The following is a 25,232-nucleotide window of genomic DNA, read 5'->3' as shown; positions in this document are numbered from 1 at the left end:
AAGCCCAAACTTACAAACCCCTGCGATGGCATTTTACATGGTTTCTACACATTCTTTAGCCAAGTCTCTCCACAACTTTTCTTTTCTACCCCACTTTCTTTCCCTATTCCAGGTGGATTCTACAGAGAACCTAGAACTGCCAACTCCAACTTGGGAAATTCCTGGAAATTTGGGGGCACATCCCGGGGAGGGAAGGAACCTCAACACAGGATGGATAATGCCACACTCCAAACAGCCATTCCCTCCAGGGAAACTGACACTTTTAGTCTGGAGAACAGCTGAAAAGCCGGGAGATCTCCAGGTCCCACCTGGAGATTGCTAGTCTTAAGAGAACCCTTCCTTTCCCACTTACACATCCAGACGGTAACACTACCCTTGTCAGAAAGAGCCAGCCGACCGAGTCAGAGAAGTTAGCCGGGCCGCCTGGGCTCTCCGACCTTTTCAATTCCCTATACCTTCTTAGGCAACCCCCTCCCAAGACTTCTCAACCATCGCCGCCCAACGCAACCGCCCCTCACGAAATCCAGGCTTTCTTCAGCTCGTCTCTCCCCACGTCCCCCTCCTCTGAGCCGAGCCAACCGCCCTCCCTCAGCCTCCCGTTCCCTTCAACTCGCATTTTTACCCTTGCCCCTCCCGCCTCGGCCGAGCGTGCCCGCGCGTCCGGGGCCTTCACTTTCCGGCGGCCGCGCGCCTGCCGGAGCTGTGTGTGTGCGTGCGCGCGCGCGCTGGCTCCTCAGTGACTTTTCCTCTCTCCCTCCTTCCCCGTCATTCTGCAAAGCCAGTGAGCCGGAGCGCGCCGCCGCCGCCTCCTTTTCCCCTCCCCCCCTTCAAGCCCCGAACTCCTGGCTTAATTGCCTGAGACGGGAGCGCGCGAGCCGCGCGGCGGGTTTACTTTTCTTCAGGCGGCGGCGAAGAAGAACACGGCGACGACGGCGGGGGAAGCTGCAGCAGCTGGAGAAGTCACTGCCGAGGGAGGGTGGAAGAGCGGCGGGCGCGCATGTCTCGGTGATCGGCCGGGAAGAGGAACTCCCCACCCCCTCACCCCCCCGCTGGGCTCCCCCCTCGCCGCCCCGTCCTCGATACGGATTAACACGCAGCCTGCTGAAGCTGGAGAGCCAGAGACCCGCGCCCGCCTTTCCTCCCACAGGTAAAAGCTCTTCTCTCGTCTTACACCCCCCACCCCCCCACTATAGCTGCTCTGCCCTCTTCTCATAGCAAGCAGTCCTAATCTCACCCCCCCCCCCTCATTACCCATGAAGCAGAAATCCGCCCCCCGCCTCTGTAGTCTTTGGCACCATCTCCTCAACTCCTCGAGTATTTTTAACCACACTGCCCATTATCACATAGCTCTCTCTTTTTAACATTCCCATCCCTGTGTTTTAACAATGGCTAAATATCCCCCCTTCTCTGCAGCCAGCCTTATGTCAGTGCATTTTACTGCCCCCAACACTACATGCAGCTTCCCCCCCTCCCCTTACTCTCCCCTATAGACATCATCAATTCTTCTGTACCATAGGGCCATTCCTCTAGCCACCTGCAATACTCTAGATCTCTTTCTGCTTTAGTTAACCTGTAATGCCTTTTCGTCCCCCTGTCGTAGTCATGGTCAAGGAAGGGGGAAAGTGCCCGCCCCCTTATCTTTCTGTGCATATTAAAGTGTGGGTTCTGATCTGCATCAGTGACTGTCAGGAAACAGGTGTGTGAGTTGCCGTAGGATGATGGACTACAAGGCTTGATTTTGGATATATCTGTGTGAGATAGCTGTATCAAATAGTTTGTTTCTTGGACAGACACTTTTAAGTCAAATGATCCTTCATGTTTCTCCCAGCCTTTGAGGATGAGCCTTCCACCATATCAAAGATGCTGTTATGGCATATGCTGTTACGATCGATTAGCAGATACCACTCCTTTTGAGTAATCTCTGCCACATCTCTAACTTTCCTCCTTATCTCTAAATTCTGCTGTCTGTAATGATCTATTTGTGACCTCTGCTAATTAATCTTTTCTATAGATCCAGCATCATAGACCCTTACACTCTACAATAGGAATCCCTTATGGACATTGTTTTTTCACAATGATTTTTTTTTCTATATTCCCAATCTTCTGTTTTGGTCTTGCTGTTGCCCATAGCCCATCAGACTCTTAACACAATAGAGAATGGGAGGGGGGAATCTGTTTTACACTTTATTGTCCCTGTTGTTGACTTGTACTAACCGTCCAAAGCACTTTATTAATGAAATTCCACTGTTTTCAAATTTAGTCATGCTTACCATTTTTCCAGTATAGCATATAATCTCTACAGCGATTCCATCTCTTCAAGCACAGACACTTATTATGTTAACTATGCTTAGGATTGGTTCACACACAACTAACTTTCTACACAGGTATCACTTCTCTGTAAGAAACTGTATGTTTCTTATATGTGGCAAACTATGTTTGTCATTACATGTGATGGATAGCTGTCTGTTTTGCCAAGTGGGATTTAACTAGTATGCCCATGTGGGAAAGTGGACACATAATGTATTTTTCATTGCCCACAGTGAATGCAGTTGGCGGCATGAAAGACATACACGGTCGAGTTCTTGGCTCCCAACTTCTTATTTTATGCCACTTTTGATAGGCCTATTTGTAGAGAAGCCACAGTCACTAAATCCAAAATCAACTTGGCCATTTATACTCTTCAATTGTTTGCTGTGCTCCCTGTGCACTTTGCTTTCATCATCACTAGAGGTTTCTTCACAGTACCCTACTATGACCATCCAGCATGTGAACTATATTTCTCCGTCTTCTAAAACAAGGACTCCAACATGCACTTAAGCTTTTTGTCTTGCCCTATTATTCTTCCTGTTTATTTGCTTGTCTTTGTTTTTGTTGCTAACGTGTATATCCCTTCTGTATTGTTCATTGCATTCTCTTTCATGGGGAACATACTGAGGGAGTTGCTGATTTACTGAGGGCTGGGAATTCTAACCCTGTCAAATGGTAGTTAAAGCTCCTTAATCGTTCCTATCTCCATATGCTTGTTGCAAATTCCCCCACCCCCACCCCCTTCCAGGTAATTAGTAAAGAACTTGTTGAGAAATGAAGTACCTGTCACTCTTGAGAGAGAGAACATCGTGGTTGTGTTCTCAAATGGAGGAAGAGGATCTTTCCTTCTTGTCTTCACATTGAGGATTAGTCTGAGGGACAGAACAAACTCAAGGCACTGGTGGTGTTAGTACTAACTTTTCTGTATGAAGAGCACCTTACGATGGGACAATATCCAGCCTCCCTATCCTCACTCTTCCCCTTCTGAAATATCTTCATTCTGTATCCCCAACCAATGCCTGAACCATTCCTGTTCCAGTTTCTTCTTTCCATCCTCAGTTCTCAACTCTACCCCATTTTCCATTTCTCTCACTAGTTTTCATTTTTGTTTTCATACCCTCATTTTCTCTCTTCTCATGCCTTTCCAAGGAAATGTCCAATAAATAGAACATGTCATGTTTTAAAAGTGTCCATTTCACCCTCTTGCCATTTCCAGTACTGCATAATTATGTCTGTGACATGTTTCTCCCCCTCCCCCTCCAGGCAGCAGGAAAATAAGCTCGTTGTGTGTGTCTATTCGTGTGCGTGTTGGTATCAGTCTGGAACAGCTGCTTCACTCTTTCCCCCCACCTCTTCACAAACCTTGGCCTGGTTGGTTATAAACCAGACTCCAGGATCCCCCCCACCCCACTTTCCCATAATGTTTTGACCCTTCTGTGCTGTATGGTTTCTAATGAAGATGAAGTGAGGGTAGTGCTTTCTGCTGCTTTTTGTGTACCCGGCAGAAAAATTCAATTAATCTTTGCTTATAGGAAATTAAAGGGTGCTTGAGAAAGACATCATCACTATGTCTCTTTCCCATCCAAGTCCTTGTTGCTAAGTTTTGCATTGAGTTTTTAAAGGGGAGGGGGGAGAGGGGAGAGAAAGAGAGGTGGTATCTCATGGTTATTCTGGAGATTTTTATTTAAAATTCATAGAGAGCCAGATAGTTTCATTCCAATGTTTCTGCTTCATTATCTTGTGTTCTTGGAAAGACTTTAACCTCCTTGACCCTTGCGCATCCCTATCTGTTTCTTTTAGCAGATGTCTAAAAGCCTTTCTCTGGTTGAGAAGTAATTTAATAGAAAAGAGATTTAAGCCTTGTCTTTTTTAAAAAAATGTTTGTTGTACTGTGACATAACCTTGAGGCTACTTGGTTGTGTGTGGCATTATTAACGACAATAAAATATTTTCCTACAGTGTCATTCTCCCCTGTTGATTTATAGATGGTTGCTTTGTTGGTTTTTTCTTATTTTGACCACATGTTTTAAAGCTTAGACTTCACAGGCTATTTTTTAAAATCCTGGTTATATTTATCTTCAGATCTCTTCAGATGAAATACAACTTGACTTTTAGTATAAATGTTCATAGGATATGGCATGAAACATTTTTTCTTGTTTGTTTAGAGAGATGAAAACTATAACCATACATCTAATGGCAGATTAAAATATTTATTTTCAGTTATAAAAGCTGGTATTACTTGTTAAAGTAATGATATGTTATGGACTACTGCTGTTATGCATTTATCTGATGAATGGTAACCTGAACTTCTGAAACAAAATACAGTTGTTTTTCAACAGCAGTAATATTTATAGCACAATCGTTAGAGTGAACATGTGCTTGGAATTCCCTAAAAGTGCTACTGATTGTTTTGGTACTCCAAACAATGTGCATGTTATGTTCATTCTTCTCTTTCATAATGTGTTACTGAATAATCAATTACTTGTCCAACAGATTTCTGAAGCAGAGCTGGAATATTATAATACTGTATTATAATATATCCTTACTCTTTTGATATTTTCATAACTTCATTAAAAAGAATCTAAATTATTAGTCAATCATATTGTGTAAGCACAACTAATTTGTCATTTTGAAACATGTTAGTGTTGTTTCATATAGTTTTTTAACAAATGGTTGAAATGAATGGTTGCTTTTATTGTCTTCATCTTCATCCGCCCTAAGCAAATTCACTTGTAAGACAGGGCCACTCAGCAGCAGGGGTAGGGCTGAGAGACTGCAGAATCTATCACACATCCCATCTTTGGGAACAAAGGCTGTAACCATTAATTGGACCATCTTGGCTTTGAAGGAATCAGTCTGGTGATACAGCCAGTATTAATTGGGTGCCTTTAACTTTCAATGCCTTGGACTATCCATGTCTTGCTTTGAAGCCCTGAGAACATCGCCAGATATGGTGCTGACTGGTCACTGTTGAACCAGCCTCGCTGAAGGGGAGTCTTCTTATGGGTGCTTTTAGGGAATAACAGTAGCTTTATTGGTTGTAATTGCTGTTGGCCTTTTGCTGGATTTATGGTGAATATTATTGGAAGTCTATTAGCTGGCTTCTTAATGAGAAGACAGATAGGGGATAGTTTAAATCAATTTGTCATTGTTGTTAGTATCTGTGAGATGGATAGTGGCAAAGTCTACTCTCCTGATGAGAATGCTGATTTTGATTGAGTGAGTGATATTAAAATAAATGAATACTAAGAGGTCTTGGACATGTTGAGTGAATCTGGTAAAAAGGAGGTGTTATCTGCTTTAAGAGAAGCAAAATTGGGTGGAAAACAAATTACTATAGAAAAATGTTTGCAGCAGTTCTTCTAGTTGCTTTCTGAAGCCTCTAATCCAGGGAACCACATAACCAGCTTTCGAAACCTTCATCTGTTCTTTGACATACCAATTGGTATTCTGAGAACAACTATAATTGATTATATGATTGAGAAGAAAAATGTCAATCTGGTTTGTATAACTGAGACTGCTGAATAAGGTAGAGGTGAGAGGGCAGTGTGCTGTCCATCATATGAATCACTTTGAGAATATGTACCTAGTCTTGTCCTCAGATCAAATTACATGTGTTTAGCATAGTTAACAGAATTTCAGGCCTACTATGACTACTGTCAGGTTGTCCCAAAATGTTTGGCCTGGCATACTCTATTTGATTTTCTGCATGCATGTAGTGATATTCTGAAATAGCTAGGTCATTACCTGATGAAGAAAATAACAAAGGGCCAGAACTGAGTTCATCAGATGCATGAAATTGTCAGCTAAGTGGACAAGGTAAGTACAGAGAAGATAAAAGAAAAATTCAATGAAGTGAGGCCAAAGGCCAGGCGATGCAAATGCCTGCAGTAGAAATGTCAAATTACTATGCATTGCACAAAGGAATGCAAAATTCAATCAAGTGAATGAAAGGTACAATCAGAATGGGTGTGACCTGCTCCAAACTAGACACCACTAATGATGAATTTAAAATAGGGCATTAAAAATAATAATGCTCAGAAATAATGGGGGAGCATTTCAGTCTCACAGGGTGTTCTGCAGCAGACATTAAAGTCATTAAAGTTCTAAGGAAGGCTCTAGAGTGATCCCATTGAGGTAAAATTCATCATCCTGTTAACACTATGAAACTGTACCCAGCTGAGAGTGGCTAGCTCACTGCAGAAAGCAGTTATTCCTCTATAAGTGTCTATTTCAATGTTTGCTTATGTCAGTAGTCAGTCATATGCTTTCTAATTAGATCTGGCATTTATTTGAGTTCCCCAGTCAATGCAATAAACCTACTGCTGATTTTTGCTTTGAACTTTTAACGTTGGCTTCTCTGTGCTCACAGTATTTGTACTGAAGAAGTGGGCTTGAACCACAGTAGGTTATACTATACTCTGTCATGAAAGCTTGCTGGATAACCTTGGGCCAGTCACATATTCTTAACCTAATCAACCTGGCAGGGTTGTTGTGGAGGGAAAATGGAGGAGAGAAGAATGATGTAAGCCACTTTGGGTTCCCATGGGGGAGAAAGGTGGGATATAAATGAAGTAAAATAAATAAATATACTAAACTTGTTAGGAGTAAAGGTGCCAACAAATTTTGTGTCTGCTGTAGCAAACATACATGGTTCAGAGGATTTTAGTTCCCCATTCTCCAACGTGGGCCTCAGAGCAGTTAATAAAGATGTCCTGAAACCTGCAGTCTTCAATATAAAGCCAGAAATATAAAGCTACAAAAGCTTTATATTTAGAACCCGCCAAATCATACCTGTTCTACCACTTAGGCCAGAAAACTGAAGGGTCGTATACTTCAGAAGGGTTCGGAGGATTTTTATTTTGAACAAGGGTGTTACAATAGCATATATCAGTGTAGAGATCTTTGTGCTCTCATTCTCTCAACTGTGAGTAAATGCAGGTGGGCGTTCTAGCCTCACTGATTACTTTAATATCCCCAGCTTCTGGCAGTAGATCCTGCTTCCTTTGCACAACTGGAAGCATGCAACTTTTTTTTTGAAAAAAAAAGGACAGAACCATGTGCCAGGAGGTTTTTTGTACACCCACACCACGTTCCCCAGAAATGTAGCCTCTGCACCTGTAGTTTGTGCAGCCCTAAGACACTCAGCTGGAAACAAATGTATGGATATAATAGGGACAGAAAATACAAATGCTTACCATCCTCCTGTGTACTACAGAAAGCCCTTCAGATGAGCTCTGAACTAGAACTATGACCCACTGAATTCAGTGTTCCCTATTAAATGTTTATGATTGCGGACTTTGCTATGATTGTTCGTATCCCATGAAGTGGTCTTGCAATATGACTATCTATTATTTTTGCTGATGAGAGGGATAGTGACTTCAGCTGTTACCTTGAGAAAAATGATCTCAAAATAGAAACTTGTTTATGTGAGTTACAACGAAATCCTAAGCAGGGTTACTCCAGTCTAAACCCATTGAAGTCAATGGGCTTAGACTGGAGTAACTCTGCTTAGGATTTCACTGTTAGTTGCCCTCCAGCTACATGTTAATACTTCCCAATTAGTGTTAACTCTTTACCGGATAGTTCACCTAAAATTAATCTTCTGCTAGTCAATTAGTCTTCTTCGAGTAACTTTCCAAATTGACTAATGAAATGTGTTCTTTCTTAAGATAACTTTTCAACTTCTGCCTATCTAAAATGCAGCAGCCAAGTTGTAGCTTGTGGTTGTGAATAGAGAGCATATTTCACGAATAAGCACTCCAGTGCTTTCTAGTTACTTCTGTGCCAAAATCAAGGTGGCAAGTTGCAAATGGCTTGATTCCCATATAGTTCAGGACTCTCTCCCTCTCAATATATGAGCCTCCCTGCCAAGAGTTAACACTTACTCATGAAAGATTTCGAAGGAATTGCAACTATAATCTTTCAGAACTAGTACATTATCTGAAAGTCTGTGGCTGCACACTTCAGACAATATTTTGTCCAAGACGACAGATTCATAGATTAAGACCACAATTCAGCACTAAGTGCTTAATGCCATTCGGTGTAAGTGCATCCAGTTTAGTGTTGGATTGTGATGTGGAACTATGAAGAAATCCTCATCATGGCATTTTCTATGAAGAGGGTGTGTGGACAACCCTGTCCAACTGAGACTGCAATCCTAAATATGCTTGCTAGAAAATGTTAATCTCAGTGTACCTGCTTCTAAGTAAACAGTAGTCATAGTTTTTGCCATGGTAAATTGGTTAGTCTTTAAGGTACTACAGACACTTTGTTGTTACATCAGAACCAACTGTTTTCTTTTTTTTTTTGAAAAATTTTTATTGGGTTAGAACATTTTTATTTTTACATTACAATCAATTTTCCCCTAATTTTCCGTTTCTAACCCCCTCCCTTTCCCCCCCTTTTGTTGACTTCCAACAGCTTTCCCACCCTCTGTCCCTTTTCCCTTACTTCTATTAAATTCCTCTGTCTAAAACAGATATACATTCTCCATTATATTAAGCAGTGCATCATTAACTCCTTTAATTATTATACACCCAAACTATACGTCTTTAGATAAACAATTTATCCCATTTTCCAGTTTTGAATAGTTCTATATAAACCTATATATCATAAACCATAAAAATTTCCCACATTTAAATCAAACAATTTGATTTGTTCTCTATATATTACTCATTTCAACTTTTTATGGTAATTCTATATAACTCCTCAGATACTCAATCAATTTAACTCTTCTATACATTCAGTTTGGTGCATATAAATCTTGTCAAAGAAAGAAAATATTGTTAGTTAGTCAATCCTCATGTTTAAACCTTATCATTAATTATTCTCTATCAGTTGACCTATACATATCTATATATATCTCAATCAATTAATCTAACTGCTTATAAATTCACATTTCTCTTCCTCCCCCGGTAAAGTCACCCCTCTCTTTTATACTTTTATTATATTTCAGTAGTTCTCAAACTGCCACAGTTTTCCTCCCACCTCCCATTTCTTCTCCAGGTATTGTTTCAGCTTCTCCCAGTCTGTGTTGAACTGCCCTGAGTCCAGATCTCTCAGTTTTCTTGTCATCTTGTCCATTTCAGCCATATACAGCAATTTGTAGATCCAATCTTCAATAGTTGGTACTTCTTGTACTTTCCATTTCTGCGCATACAAAAGTCTAGCTGCTGCAGTCATATAAAAAATCAACGTCCTATGATGGGCTGGAATTCCCTCCATTCCCAAGTTTAGCAGCAGGAGTTCTGGGTTCTTATTTATTTGAAACTGTAAAATTTCACTCATTTCTCTTATTATTTCCCCCCAGAACTGCCTAGCTACCTCACACGACCACCACATATGATAGAGGGAGCCCTCATGTTTCTTACATTTCCAGCATTTATTAGAAGTATTCAAATTCCCTAGCGCAATCTTCTTTGGTGTCATGTACCAACGATAGATCATTTTGAAAATGTTCTCTTTAATATTGATACATGTCGTTGTCTTCATTGTAGTTTTCCACAAGTATTCCCATGCCTCCATTGTTATTTCTTTATTGAAATTTATAGCCCATTTCACCATCTGTGTTTTAACTATCTCATCCTCAGTATACCATTTCAGCAATACTTGGTATACCTTGGATATTCTTTTCTTGTCTTCTTTAAGAAGGGTCTGCTCTAGTTCCGAGTTATCTGTTCGTATGCCCCCTTTTGCAAAGTCTGAGTTGTATAAGTCTCTAATCTGTCTATACTGAAACCAATCATAGTTAGGTGATAGTTCCTCTTGCGTCTTTATTCTAAGTTTAGATACTTCAATCTTAGTTATTTCTTTGTACGTTAAACATTGTTGTTCATTATCCACAGCTCTCGGATCTATCACCTCATATGGAACCACCCACAAGGGGGTTCCTTCTTGTAGGTAAGTTCTATACTTCTTCCAGATTGTAAATAGACTTCTCCTTACAAAATGATGCAGGAACATCGAGTTGACCTTTACTTTGTCATGCCATAGGTATGCGTGCCATCCAAAAATTTTTTTATATCCCTCTAGGGCTAATAGTTTCTTATTCTTTAATGTCATCCACTCTTTTAGCCAAACTAGGCAGATTGCATCATGGTAAAGTCTCAGATTGGGCAGTTGCATTCCGCCTCTCTCCTTTGCATCTTGTAATACTTTTACTTTCACTCGAGGCTTCTTGCCTGCCCAAACAAAATCTGATATTTTCCTCTGCCATTTTTCAAATTGTTTAGAGTCTCTGATGATTGGTATTGTCTGTAACAAAAACATTACTCTTGGTAACACATTCATCTTAACTGCTGCAATCCTGCCCAACCATGACAGGTTCAATCTATTCCATTTGATCAAGTCTCTCTCTATCTGAGTCCATAATTTTTCATAATTATTCTTGAACAAATCTATATTTTTTGCAGTCAGCTCAACTCCCAAGTATTTCACCTTACTAGTTACTTCACAATCCGTTGTTTCCATTAACAATTGTTGTTTCTGCTTAGTCATGTTTTTGCATAATATCTTTGACTTCTTTTTGTTAATGAAGAAACCTGCCAAATCTCCAAACTCCTTGATCTTGTCTATCACTTTTGGCATGTTCTCCAGTGGGTCTTCTACAATTAACATTATGTCGTCTGCAAATGCTCTGACCTTATATGAATAGTCCTTTATTTTTATTCCTCGTATTTCCTCATCTTGTCGAATTTGTATCATCAGAATCTCCAATACTAAAATGAACAACAATGGAGATAACGGGCAACCTTGTCTTGTTCCTTTACTAATCGTCAATTTTTTGGTCAATTCATCATTCACTACAATTGCTGCAGTCTGGTCTCTATAGATTTCCTTGATTGCTCTGACGAATCTTTCTCCCAGTTGTAGCTTTTCCATAGTGGCAAACATAAAGTCCCAGTTTAAATTGTCAAACGCTTTTTCAGCGTCTACAAAGAAGAAACCAACCTCTTTGTCACAACGCTTGTCGTAGTATTCAATAGCATTGATCACTGTCCTTAAGTTGTCTCTTATTTGTCTGTCTGGCAAAAAGCCTGCTTGTTCCTCCTCTATGACTTCCGAGAGCCACCCCTTCAATCTCTCCGCCAATATCTTCGCAAAAATTTTATAGTCATTATTGAGTAGTGATATAGGCCTATAATTTTTCACGCTAGTCAGATCTTGGCCCTCTTTTGGGATCAATGATATATTCGCTTCGCTCCAAGTGTCTGGAATTCTTTGATCCCTAAAAACTCCGTTCATCACCTCTTTTAGAAATGGTGCCAGTTCATTAGCCATTGTCTTATAAAATTTAGCCGTAAGTCCATCTGGCCCTGGTGCCTTTCCTAGATTTGCGGATTGTATTGCCATATTTATTTCCTCATCAGTTACTTCACTGTTCAGCTTATTTCTCCAAGCTTCCGAGATCTCTGGAAGTTTGGTTTTCTCCAAATATGATGCTATTGATTCTTTGTTTACTTCTTTTTTATTATACAGCTTAGCGTAAAATTTATAAAAGGCTCTGCTAATGGTAGTCTGCTCCAAATACGTTTTGTTTTCTTCACAAATTTTATTTATTATTTTCTTTTCCCTTTTCTTCTTTAATTGCCATGCCAAATATTTCCCAGGTTTATTAGCACCCTCAAAAGCTTTTTGATTCAATCTTTTAAGGTTCCACTCCAATTCTTTGTTACTCATTGCTGTTAACTGTTCTTGAAGAATTTTGATTTCCTGATGTATTTTCTTTTTCCCTGGTCTCTTTTTTAACTGTACTTCTTTGGCCTTTATTTTCTCCTCAATCTCTTGTCTTTTCTCCTCTTTCTTTTTCCTTGCTCTACCATTTAAGTCCATTAGTATGCCCCTTACAACCGCCTTGTACGCATCCCAAACTTTACTGGTTGGTACTTCTTTATTCACGTTGTATTGTATAAAAAACTTAGTCTCTCTTCTCAGTGTTTCCATATTCTCACTTTCCTGTAACAGGTCCTCATTTATTCTCCAGGCTTTCCTTTTTCTCCTTTTTCCAAATTTCCACATAATTGGGTTGTGATCTGAGCCTACCATCGGCATTATTTCTACCTCCTTAGTCCATAGCGCTAAGTCCTTTGAGGCCCAGATCATATCAATTCTTGATAATGTAAGATGCCTTGCAGAATAAAAAGTAAACTGTTTGGTTTTAGGATATTCTCTCCTCCATACGTCTTCGAGAGTCTCTTGTTGAATCAACTCAAAAAAAAGCTTTGGCAATAGTCCTCTTTTCTTTTGTGCTTTTGTAGTCTTTTTGTCTAATTCCAAATCTGTCACTCCATTGAAATCTCCAGCAAGAATTATCTGGTCATATACAAGATCGTCTAGGTGCTTCCTTAAGTCCTCAAAGAAGCTTTCCTTTGCACCGTTAGGTGCATAAAGTCCGACTACCAACACTCTCTTTAAGTTCCAATTACATTCCACTGCTACAAATCTAGCTTCCATATCTCTCATAACAAATTTTGGCTGCAGCTCCTCTTTTATATACAACACCACTCCTCTTTTTTTCTTGTTGGAAGCCACTACAAATTCTTTGCCCAATTTTCCGGATTTTAAATATTTTACATCCTGTTTTCTAATGTGGGTCTCCTGCAAACAAACAATATCACATTTTTGTTTTAGTAGCCAATGAAAAATATTTTTTCTCTTATTCGGTGAGTTTAGTCCATTTACATTCCAAGATAATACTTTACACTCCATATTCATGGTTTTGTTGGTAAGTCTTTTTCATTGTCCTTGATAAATCTCTCCATCTCCCGCTCAGATCTGATGCGTTTTTTTGCCCCTCCAAACTCAAAGGACACTCCTTCCGGTAACTCCCATCTGTATCTGATATTCATGTCCTTCAAAGTCTGAATTAGCACTCTATATTTTTTCCTGTCCAATAACACTGATCTGGGCAGTTCCTTCATTATAATAATCGTCTTGCCATCAATCTCCAATGGATCTTGAAATTGTTTGGTCACAATCCTCTCTTTCATATTTCTAGTTGTAAACTGCACAATCACATCCCTTGGTAGTTTCCTCTGGGTTGCAATTCTCGAGTTCACACGATACGCCACATCTAGGATAGCCACAATTTCCTCCTCCTCCTTCCCCAGGTAATCAGCCAACACCTCAGTCATCTGTTCTTGCGCTGACTTCCCTTCCACTTCTGGCAGACCACGAAAACGAAGCTGCTTCTCCATGTGTTTAGTTTCTGCAACTGACATCCTCCCCTTCACCAGCCTCATCTCTGTTTGTTGCGTGTCTATTAAATTCTCCATCGCGTCTTCTACTGTTTTAACTCTCTGCTGCGTTCCTTGTAATTCACTGCTAATCGTTTCCACACCTTTTTTCACTTCTGACAGCTCCGACTTTACTGTCTGTGTAACTTCCTTGACCTCTTTAATAAGCTCCAATTTCGTGTCCTTAAGTTCTTTCATCATGTCTATAAGTTTTTTATCCAAGTTTTCTATTGCCGATTGCCACTCTTTTTTCGACATCGTGGGGCTTGCTTTAGCTCGCTCCCACGAATCTGCTCTCTTCCTCAGCTCCGTGGCGTATAATTAAACGTTTTCCTTTTTTTTTTTAAATGTCCCAATCTTTGCCAAAATTAATTTTTTATATCCAAAATGTCGGGCGTCTTTTCTCTATGGTTTCTCTATGTAATTATAATCCAAGATGGCCTACTTCCTCTTCCGCTGAAGCCACGACCCTTCCACTTTCAAAGATGGCGATTCCCCACTTCCTGTCCTTTGGCAAGGGCCGCTTCCCTCCAGCCACTCTATTGTTGTTACGCACTTCCTGTCTCCCGTCTTCCCACAGCAGGTCTCGCGATGGTGTCTTTTTCCCACAGCTCCAAAACCACAGGTATTCAAAACAATAGTCCGATTTTTGTAATAACTTCTTTAAACTTAGTCTCTTTTAAAATACAACTCCTGCCGAGTCTTCACCTCCTTTTCGCTAGTCTGTTGCAGTTTAAAAGTCTACTTTCTTTCCTCTCTGTTTTTGTCAATCTGTCCCGTTTCAAGAGATAGCGATCTTTACCTTCTCTCCAGCTTTCTCGGGTTGTAATCGCTGTTTCGATCTTAAATTCTCCTCTCGACTTCCCTCCCCGATCGAAGCTTGGGTATGTAGGTCTTATGCCAGCCGAATTGGCCCCAAAATTGCCGCAGAGATTATAGCCGACCCGTCGCAAGGTGGGACCTCAAGGATCGGGGGGGAGACTCCTTGTGTAGAGCCCCCCCTCGTCCGAGATCTAACTCACCCTAGGGTCTTGAGCGTTCTTTGCCTGCTCCCCACCTGAGAGCAGTCGGCCGCGGGTTATTTTCACCCCTCCGGCCGGTTAAAACGGCAATCCGGTCAGCTCCACAAATGGAGCTGCGTTAGACCTCCATGAATCCCAAACCGGAAGAACCAACTGTTTTCTGAAAATCCATTTTATTTCCTATGGAATGGGAACTAATCATCTGCTGACCTCAGTTTATTCAGAATTATGCAGAATGATTTGTTCCAGAAGGAGACAACTGTACTATTTGCATTTACAGTGTTTTGAAAAGTTGTATGTTCAGAATCTGTGTTCTGTTGACTCTAGAGCTATTTTTTTTTTTAAAAAAACCCTGTAAATCTTAATTTTCTGGTATAAATTTTTAACAATTTACTTTGTTTGACCAATTTTTTTTTCAATTCATGTGCAATCCCTGGCATTGATACTCTGTCCTCAGCTTCTTCCCCTTATGTGTACACTCTGTAATCTCAAATCTGAATATTTTGTTGATAAGCATTACGTAACTCTTTGTATGAAGGATTTTCTAACTTTGAATATATAAAAGTACAGTTCCAGTATACTTATTTCAGACTTTTGGAAATATATTTTTACAAGTGGGAGATTCTCGAGGATTTGCAAGGGGCATCTTAATTCTCATCCCCACTATTTCCTCTTTTGCATTGCCTCCGTAACTTCTCCCCCTTTCCTGCTTTCTTCTCTTCCTCCCACTCACCAGCCAACCATCCTTTATTTGTCCCCTGTTGTCAGCCTCTGCCCCAGCAGCCTCTATGTGGGAAAACTATTGCCCAATTATGCGGTGCTGGCTTCCAGGCCCAGCTGCATGATGGGGGACCTGCAAGAACTGCATGGTAGGAGAGATCTCATTTCCCCCTGTATCCTCTTCCCCATATTATTTCCTCTTTCCCTCAACCTTCACATCCATACCTTTCTTTGCTTTCTTCTTCCTCTCCCACCCACCAACTAACCTTACCTTTTTATCTGTCCCATTTTCACCTATATTTATTATTTACCTACTTACCTCTTATTTCTCCACAATCGGGTCCAAAATATCTTACGTCATTCTCCTCTCTTCCATTTTTTATCCTCACAGCAACTCTGTGAAGTTGTTAGGCTGAGAGTATGTGACTGGGCCAAAGTTACCCTGTGAGCTTTCATGGCAGAGTGGGAATTTGAACCCGGGTCTCCCATATTTTGTCTGAAATTCTAACCACAATACCACACTGGCTTTTGTGGAGCGGCTGCTGTTGAATCATAGCAAGCAGCCTGTCCTGCAAGTTGAGCTGATAGCAAGTCACTGGTGGTTGCTGTTGTGCCTGGCCCTGGCCTTGATGAGTCTTCCCTCAAAGGTCAAAATAGACCTGGAAAGGGTGTGTCTCCCCCCCACACACACCTTTTACTGGCAGAAACCAAGGAATGAAGGTTGGCAATACTGTTGTGGTGGCCCCGCAATGGCCTCTGAGGGCATTTGTTTCTTAAAGCTACAGGTGCTGCTTCTATTATTTAGGGTGGTTTAAACACCATCTTTTTTTTTTAAGATACCAGATTTTTATGTAAAACTGGAATATTTGTCAGATTTGTAGAAAGATCTGTCTTCTGATCACAGCTCCATTTTCCAGATTTGAGTATCCATAGATGTGGCATTGTTGAGAATTAGATAGATTGATGATATGTGGCTGTTAATACATACTACATGATTTTCTGCAGTGATAAGTAATGTGGCATTGCAGAAGATAAAAAGTGTAATAGATTTGGTCATTAGATCCTTGATTGCAATATTACTGTGAAATGCATTAATTTCATTGCAACGTAACTACCAAGTAAATGTGTAGATTTGCAGAAAATGATCTTTAAATGTTACTGTCTACCTGCTCTGGTATCTAATAATATCTTCATTTATTACTGCTTTGCCCTTCTAGGAGAACAGATAAGGCAACGTGTGTCTTTCTGTCCGTTTTTTCACTGCAAGAACCCTGTAAGGCAGGCTTGGCTGACAAGTAGTGACTGGCTCAGAGCCGTACAGCCTGCTTCCTGGCTGATTATACATTTGAGGGCAGTGCTCTGCTGCTCACCTGACTCTGCACATCACGTGTTTGTGATGCTCTAGTATAAAATACAACTTAGCCCCTGTTACTTAAGATAATTATTTTTAGAAATATTCCCCATAATTTTACTTTTGTAGAAGAGAATGGCTTGATGCAGTCAAAGTTAAAATATATTTAAGACCTATTTTTTCAGAAGAGTAATTAAGCATATGCTTACCTATGTAAGAGTTTAACTTCAGTTAAATCATGCTTACTAAGTTTTAAAATGTTTTAAATGCACAATTTCTGTAACATCTGGCTCTACCTGAGTCTTTACTTAGAAGTAAATGGTGTAGTGTTTAATGGGACTTGGTCCTGACTGTGTAGATAATTGCAGCCTCAGTTCCATAGAGCTGGAAGGGGACCTCAAGGGTCATCTACTCCAAGTCCCTGCACAGTGTAGGAAATTCACAGCTCCCCTCCCACAATGACTCTTGCTCAATGCTCAGAAGAAGGACCTCTGGCCAAACTGACTTGGAGGAAAATTCTTTCCTGACTCCAGAGTGGCAATAGGCATTACCCTATAAAAAAGGGACATGAGAGCTGAGCAGTGGTTCATCCCTTCCTGCCCTCTCTGTCATGATCTGCCTAAGTACATACTGAGTCATAGAATCATCATTGTTGACAAATGACCATCTAGCCTCTACTTTAAAATCTCTAAAGAAGGAGAGAAGAGCCTACCATATCCAAAGGAAGCTTGTTCCACTGAGGACCTGCTCTTACCATCAGGAAGTTATTCCTGATATTTAGCCAAAAACTCTTTTGGTTTAAATTTAACCCATTAGTTCTAGTCCAACCCTCTGAAGCAACACAAAACAACTCTTCTACATCCCCTGTATGACAGCTCTTCAAATCTTTCAAAATGGCTATCATATCACCTTTTAGTAATCTCCCCTCCAGGGTAAACAAACCCAACTCCTTAAACCTTTCCTCATAGGACTAAAATGGGACTCCTCACCATCTTTATAGCCCTCCTTTGGACACATTCCAGATTGCTAACATCCCTCTTAAACTGCAGCGCCCAAAACTTAACACAATACTCCAAATGAAGTCTAACAAGAGCAGAATGAATTGATAGCTTTACTTCATGTGACCTGGTCACTCCCATTGATTCTGGCTAAAATCACATTAGTCTTTTTAGCTGCTGTATCACATTGCTCACTCATGTTCAATGTGTGGTCTAAGAAGCCAGGTCATTTTCTCATGTGCTACTGCCAAGACAAGTCTTGCATTTGATTTTTTTCCCTACCTAAATACAGAACTTTACATATATCTCTGTTGAAATTAATTTTGTTAGTTTTAACCCAGTTTTCTACCCTATCAAGACTGTCCTGAATCTTGATTCTATCTGCTACTGTATTAACTACCCCTCCCAATTTAATATCATCTGCAGATTGAATGAGCATCTCCTCTATTATGTTATCCAAGCCATTATAAAGATGTTGAACAACATAGCGACAGATCCCTGAGGCATTTCACTTGTCAGTCCTCTCAGGATGATAAGGAACCATTTACAAGCACTCTTTGGGTACAATCTACCAACCAATTACAGATCCACTTAACAGTAGCAGCATCCAAACCACATTTTACCAGCTTGTCAACAAGAATATCATGTGGGAACATGAACAACAAACCTGAACTTATCTATATTTGTGTCCTTTCTGCCACCATATGTTCACTTCTTCTGTTATTAGAAGATTACAAGCATTGTGCATTTGCATGCTACTGATACCATGGATTTAAGACTAGCTTGAGTACATACATGTAAATGTGGTGCTGGAAAAGAAAACTCTTACATATTTAAGAGGAGGTTGAATATAGTGGTGAATATTTAAGTGTAATGGTTACAGAGCATCAATGTGCTTGGAAGCTTTGCTTCCTAATCTCAGATACATGACTGTGGACTGTGACTAATCAGTAGTGAGGAAACGTCACTCTGCTATTTTCAGAAGCATTCACCTTTTTATTACCCAGACTAATCTGGACTATGCTCTGGCACTAATTAATTGAAAATATTTAAGTACTGCTTTTCTGCCGATCAATGGGACTCGAAGTGACTTGTGTTATTAAAACCTGCTAAAATCTCAGTCCACAGAAATGCAGTACAGATAAAAAGAAGCGAGCAAGCGGTTCTCCATTATACTACCTGACTTCTACCTAGAAGCCAGCAAGAGCATATTAAAAAGGGTATGCACTACAGAGCCTTTGAAACCTTTGCATATCTGGGGCACCTTCACATCCTTCTGTAGAACAGGGGTAGCCGCTCAGAAAGCCCAAGCAGAAACAGTTCTCACTGACCTGGTAACAATTCCATGGCTGATTATTGGAAGTGAATCTGGGCACATACGGGTAGAGGTGTGCCATCAGGTCATGAAGGTCCCAGGTCATGAAGGGCTTAGCCAACTCCTTCTATTAAGCACAGAAGCATATTCTCAGCCAATGTAGTGATCTTAACTTAGGAGTAACAAGTTCAAATTGCTTAACCTCTATCAACAGTCCAGCTACTGATTCTGCACAAATTGTAGCTTGCGTGTTACTTTATTCAAGGGCTCCATGTGCATTGCATTACAATAGCCCAATCTTGAGGTTACTGTAGCATGGATTAGTCTGACTAGATTGGCTGACTCTAAAATGGGAACAAATTCAGTGCCATATGAAAACAAATGTTAAATAATGTTGGACCCTGTAGGAACGGGTTTAAAGGGAGCTGAGGTTCAAATTGATACCAGATCCCAAAAAAAAAAAAGCATAAACATTTTCTTGAGTTGGATATTGAAGAAAGGATAATGTTTGGTATCCTTGTTAAAGGAATGGGTAAACTGCATATAGTGAATTAGGTGCTAAAGCAATGGAACTGCAGTGTTTTGGTCTCTAATTAATATATTTAGCAGTAGTTTTTGCTTACAAGATTTTCTTTTGTAACCACTTTACAGCATTTACTTATAAAATGTGTGTTTTTTGAATCTAAAATATAATTAAGAGGAAAAGGTTATTTGTAAATGAAATTTATCTCTCTTATAGAAAGACTTAGTCGTTTGATGAATAATCTGTTGGTGGTAATATTATTTCTCACAGTATCAGAGCCAGTTTTTACTTTGTATTGTTGTTTCCCATTCAGAGTCAAAGATGTCCACTGAAGGACAAAGAGTTGACGATAGTCCGAGCACTAGTGGAGGCAGCTCTGATGGAGACCAAAGGGAAGGTGTTCAACAAGATCAAGAAAGAGAACAGGTTCAACCCAAGAAAAAGGAGGGCAAAATCTCTAGCAAAACAGCTGCTAAACTTTCAACTAGTGCTAAAAGGTACTTTCTGTGGTTCTTTACATTTTTCCTTTTAATAAATATTGCCAGTAGACTCTGATGTTCAAAAACATTCATAACGTTTTAGCCCTCCATAATGTGTGTGTTCATTGGTGTGTCCTAGCATGATTAAACTGGAAGCTGACTATATGTCTCACTGGTTCTCTAGCCACATGGTTTTAGTAGTGGCTGATGTGATAAATAGTGGCATTCCTTTATTGCTAGTAAATTGAGACAGTTTTGTGGCTTCAGAATATATATTTATATGTGTGTGCCTGTAACGGATGTTCAGTCTTGCCTGTGTAACTTATGGTTAATTAACCATAAACATTTCAGACACTTCAGTAATTCAGCATGATAAAAGACTTTAGTAATACCTATTGCTGTAAAATACTGTGTTTTCTTTTCCCTGTTGGTTAGGTAAAATGTCAGTATGACGGAAAATGCATTTTAGTTTCATTGTGTTAAACTGTAGACTTGCTTATAGTTTTGGCTTTCCTACCCCCGAGAGAGAGAGTAGATTTGGAGAGAAGCTATTTAAGAGACCCTAGTCTGTTGCATCAGTCACTTCATGATAATGATTGGTGTGCTTAGATTCTGCACAGATGGAGCCTGCATTAATAGATTTCCCTCAAGCACATGGCAGCATAAGCCTGAACAGAAACATTTAAATCCTATTTCCAGGGAGCTCAAACCAATAGATTTTCAAGAATATTGCTAGAGTTCAATCTTACATTCATAACTTGTGTAAAATTTAGGATGAATGATTGCTTTGACATATTGCACCATTCTAAATCAACAGATTTGTAAGTAGGTAAAATATATAATTGGCAAGCATACCACTAATATAATTGGCAAGCATACCAGTTGTTTGGGTTATGATTTAACCTCAAATAAATTGCAACAACAGCTCTCCTCACACCAAACACCCAGAAAGATGTGATCTACAGCATATCAAAAGCCTTGCAAATTCATTGCCGCCGGGCAACGAGAAACGGCAAGTAAAAGAAACAGGCGGAAGCCTGTAAACAAGCGAATCCCTTCTGTTCTACAAGCGTTTGTGAAGGAGAGGTTGATCTGAAGAAGACTCGCTCTTCCCCTTCATGGAGTTCCAGAATTTTGTTGCCCCCCCCCCCAAAATGGCAGCAAAGAAGCAAAGTCCCGCTCTCGGTAAGTCAATCTCGGCCACCTTGCAGAAAGGGGAGTCGCTCGAAGAATTGGTGCGCAGGGCGGTGGTGGAAGCTATAAAACCCTTTGTTGACAAGCTGAACGAAACTGATCAAAGGGTGGGCTTAATTGAAAGCGAGGTGAAAACCATTAAGGCAGCAGCGGGGGGGGCAGAAAAGTCTGCTCTGGAAAGTGCGTCACTTGTGAAGGCTACAAAAAAGGAGTTGAAGTTGGTGGAGAACCAACTGATCGGGCTACAAGTGGAACGAACGCAGACAATTTTGCGTCTCCAAAACGTGAAAGAGGAGGAAAATGAGGATCTGTGGGATTTGGTCTCGGAACTACTGGCGACACCCGCGAGGACGACTAAAGAAGAGGTTAAAAGCGCCATTTTGGAGGTCCGTCGGGCTTCTTCAAAATATGCAACAAAGCGACAGTTGCCTCGTGAGATCATTATTGACTTTTCAACTAAAAAGATTCGGGACACCATCCTATATAACTCATACAATGCGGATTTGGACTTTATGGGTTTGAAAGTCAAGATTTTGAAGGACGTTCCATTTCTAGTCCGGAAACGGCGTTTTAAATATAAAAAGTTTGCAGCTCTTCTGAGGGACCATGGAATAAAGTACAAATGGTTATTCCCGGAAGGAATATGGTTCAGATATAAAGATCAGGCCTATAAGATATTATCAGAAGATCAACTAAAGGATTTTGAGAATAAAAACCCAGAATTCTGCTGCACCAAGAACGAAGAAAAGGAGGAGCCGGAGGGGGGGGGGGAAGAGGAGAGCATTGCAACAGCAGTTGCACAGAGAGAATTGCGTCCGGGACCCAGAAGGGGGAGGAAAGTTTAATCAGAATTTGAAATGTTTATTCTCTGTATGATTAACCACTCCATCATTATTCTATGGAGCTATTTTTGTATTATGACAGTATGAAGGGAAACATTGAAGTGTAGTGTTTAGTGTTTGTAGTTCATTCCCCCCCCCTTTTTCTTTTTCCACTCCCCTTTGTCCCTTCCCTCTTCCCTTTCCTTGTGATAGTCTGGTGTAGTGTTTTGTAGTTATGAAAAATAAAAAAATTTAAAAAAAAAAAAAAAGCCTTGCAAATTCACTTCCTGGAAAATCACCACTTTTTTGATGTCTATCTTGCTTTTTTTCATCTTTCACATATAACCCAATATATCTTGAATTATTTTGATAGAAGAATTCATTAAAATAATACAAAACAGCACATCTCAAAATTTAAATCTGTATATATATTTTTTTAAAAAAAATTGTACTATTTCAGATATACTGTGGTCAAAATGTTGAAATTTTTGTGTAAAAAAGTGAGGCTTCTGGACTTACTCAGGGGGACATTTTGAGGTCAGGGAGAGGGGAGGGACGTGGCAGAGGAGAGGGTTTCCTCCTCTCCTTCCTCTTTGTACCACTAACATGGTGAATTGTGAGGGGATCTGTTATGACCTTTACTTTCTCTAGGGTATATTTTGCCTTTAATCTTTCCCTTACACCCTCTGGGTAGATTGCTGCCACCAGGAATATTATATTCCAAGATATTTTATTTAAATTTTCCCTTTGGTAATGTGCCTAAGTGTCAGGCTCCTTTGTGGTTCTATGTGGCCCTGAGGATAGGAATGGGATATATCAATGACAGCTACTCTGGGATATAACAAAAACAAAATAAACTTTTATTTTTTTAAGAAGCGTATCGGTTTCATAAAAGTAATTCTCTGTTCTTAAAGTTACTTCATTTAAACTCATTTACACAGATCTCTTTTAAGGCTTCACACACAGCCTCTTTCTCTAACTCAATATTTCTCACAGATGTGCTTAAAGTTACTCAGGCAGCACACAGCTAGCCTCTCTTTTTCTGACTCAATGTTTCTCTCAGACATGCTTAAATTTACTCAGGCTGCACACAGCTTGCCTGCCTTCTCTTGACTGTTATTCACAGAAATATTAAACCTGCTCAGGCAGCACACAGCTGGCCTCTTTCCCTGACTGAGTGTTCTTTCACAAACATGCTCAGTTCAGGTTCCGTACAGGTTATATTTCTCTCATAAATACTTCAACATATTCAGGCAGCACACAGCTAGCCTGCTTTCTTCTGACTGAAACTTTTTCTCTCTACTCCCAGTCTAAACTGCCTTCACTCCGCTCACACTCTCAGTCATCAACCAATCATATCCCTCTCTTTCACCCCCATTCTTCACCTATCTCATACCAAGCATTTAAAGATACATGCACACATTTACTTGAAATCATTACAGGATCCTTTTCCCGTGTGCACACTCGTATGTGGCAGCTTGCTGGGGTTTCAGGGGCAGGCTCCCGCAGCTACAGATGGGATGCCCAATCTTGGGGCGGGGCTTCCTTAGTGGGCCAGGAAGGTTTAGTTCCATTTCTGGCCCACTTGAACCCCTTGAGGCCAGACACACTGCACAGTCTGAGGCCAGTATGTTTTGGCTCCTCTTCCATCCCTCCCTGATCTGCTGTGGCATACAGACATGGGGCTTTGCTGTCTTGATCTCTTCAGTACTATGTTTTCATCACAACTTCATAAAGGCAGTTTGGGCATTGAGACAGATCCATTTTGGGGGGGAGACAGTGCCTGTGTGCCCATCTCCCCCAGTTTGAGAATCCCTTTAGTACATCTTGGGGGTGGAGCCATATGGAGACAGGCCCAACTTGGGGGCTGTTGTCTGGCTTCATCCCCAGGTGTCAGAGGAACGACATAGAGGTCTGTGCCCATGTGGGATCCCAATACCTGGTATCCCACAGTTTCTCTGAGTAGGCAGGCTGGGATGGGTACCGTAGGGCGGCAGGCGGGTTGCCCAGTGCCTGGATATTTGCCCTATTCTGCATCAGTGCTCCAGTGGCTGCAATTAACAAAGATGTGACCATATTTAACTCAATCAGTGTGCTGGCTGTTTGTCCTCTGTCGCCTTCTGCCCCCCCCCTTTAAAGTCTGTTGAATTAAATAGTTTTCGAAAGATGTACCTCTGCTTAGGATGTGCTATAAATCTGTATCAAGGAAATCAGCAGTATTTCAAAAGGGCTTATGTTTTGCTGGATTGTGTCCATATAATTTAAAGATAATTATTTAAAAATAGTAAATTGACATGTCCCCATTTATTACAGTTCTAAGTTATCATCCTCACTGACAGCTATTTAAGAGTGGCATCCACACTTCATGCTGTGGTGTAGATCAATAGGTCCAGACCAATTATAGCACCAGTACAAATGTATCAGATTGTTCCTTGTTCAGCCTTTGAACACTCCTGATTCCTGTTCCTTATGTCATGAGCTCATCATTATAGGAGCCATGTACAGCAGTGATCAGCAGTCAGGAAACTTGCAGCCTTCTCCAAGATGTTTCTTGCTATTTATTGCAGGCAACATGAATCAGGCTTCTGCATTCTATATAGTATAGGGGGAAAAATCATATAACAGGAATCACATTAGTAATCACCCCAGCTATGATTCCTGATGTGATTTTAACAGCAAACAAAGCTGGAAACCTCAATTTACTGCTGCCAATGTAATCCATTAGATGGAGTAAGCATCAAGGCCAAGGGTTTGCTGCCTAAAAAGTTGATTACTCTGAGGAGAGACAAACATATTTTCTGTGGCAGACTTTATATGCTATTTAAGTCACAGAGACCAGGGAGGACTGTGTATGTAATCAATCCATGACGGATCAGCACGTGGTAGAAGATTCATACTGAGATAAATGGATGGTCGTGCTGATGTTGGATTATGATCCTTCATATGTGTCTTATATACACTTTGCATGTCATAAGTAAACAAGCATTCAGGTATGGATGCTCTGTTACCACTCAGGTGAAAAACTATGATGGTAGTTCTTGTAGAAACAACAGAGAGTGGGTTTTAGTGATTTAAATAAATCGTTGTAGTGACTGGAAATTTTCACAAAGAAATGAGCTATATTCGATTAATGGTGTATCTTGTGTTAGAATCTGGCTTTACTAATATTCAAGCAAATATATGCTGATAATTCTGCACTTCATGGCAAAACAGTATTGATAGTGATAGTTAACTGGATATACACTAACTGTGTCCCTTATGATGT

The 25,232-nt window shown here is 40.4% G+C and overlaps 1 protein-coding gene across 1 annotated transcript in view; it reads left to right on the top strand.

The window, feature by feature from the left end:
- The first annotated feature begins 739 nt into the window (after positions 1-739).
- The window catches only part of LOC129337855 (ubiquitin-conjugating enzyme E2 E2), a 206,228-nt gene continuing 181,735 nt past the window's right edge, over positions 740-25,232 (top strand). The window contains exons 1-2 of the mRNA XM_054991811.1: positions 740-1,147; positions 19,787-19,970. Coding sequence (XP_054847786.1) covers positions 19,795-19,970 — 176 coding nt within the window. The 5' untranslated portion in view covers positions 740-1,147; positions 19,787-19,794. The remainder of the gene's footprint in view (positions 1,148-19,786; positions 19,971-25,232) is intronic.

This window comes from Eublepharis macularius, chromosome 11 (genome assembly GCF_028583425.1).
Source record: "Eublepharis macularius isolate TG4126 chromosome 11, MPM_Emac_v1.0, whole genome shotgun sequence".
Lineage (NCBI taxonomy): Eukaryota > Metazoa > Chordata > Lepidosauria > Squamata > Eublepharidae > Eublepharis > Eublepharis macularius.
The sequence above is the reverse complement of the archived record's forward strand: the minus strand, read 5'-3'. Positions and strand labels throughout refer to the sequence as shown.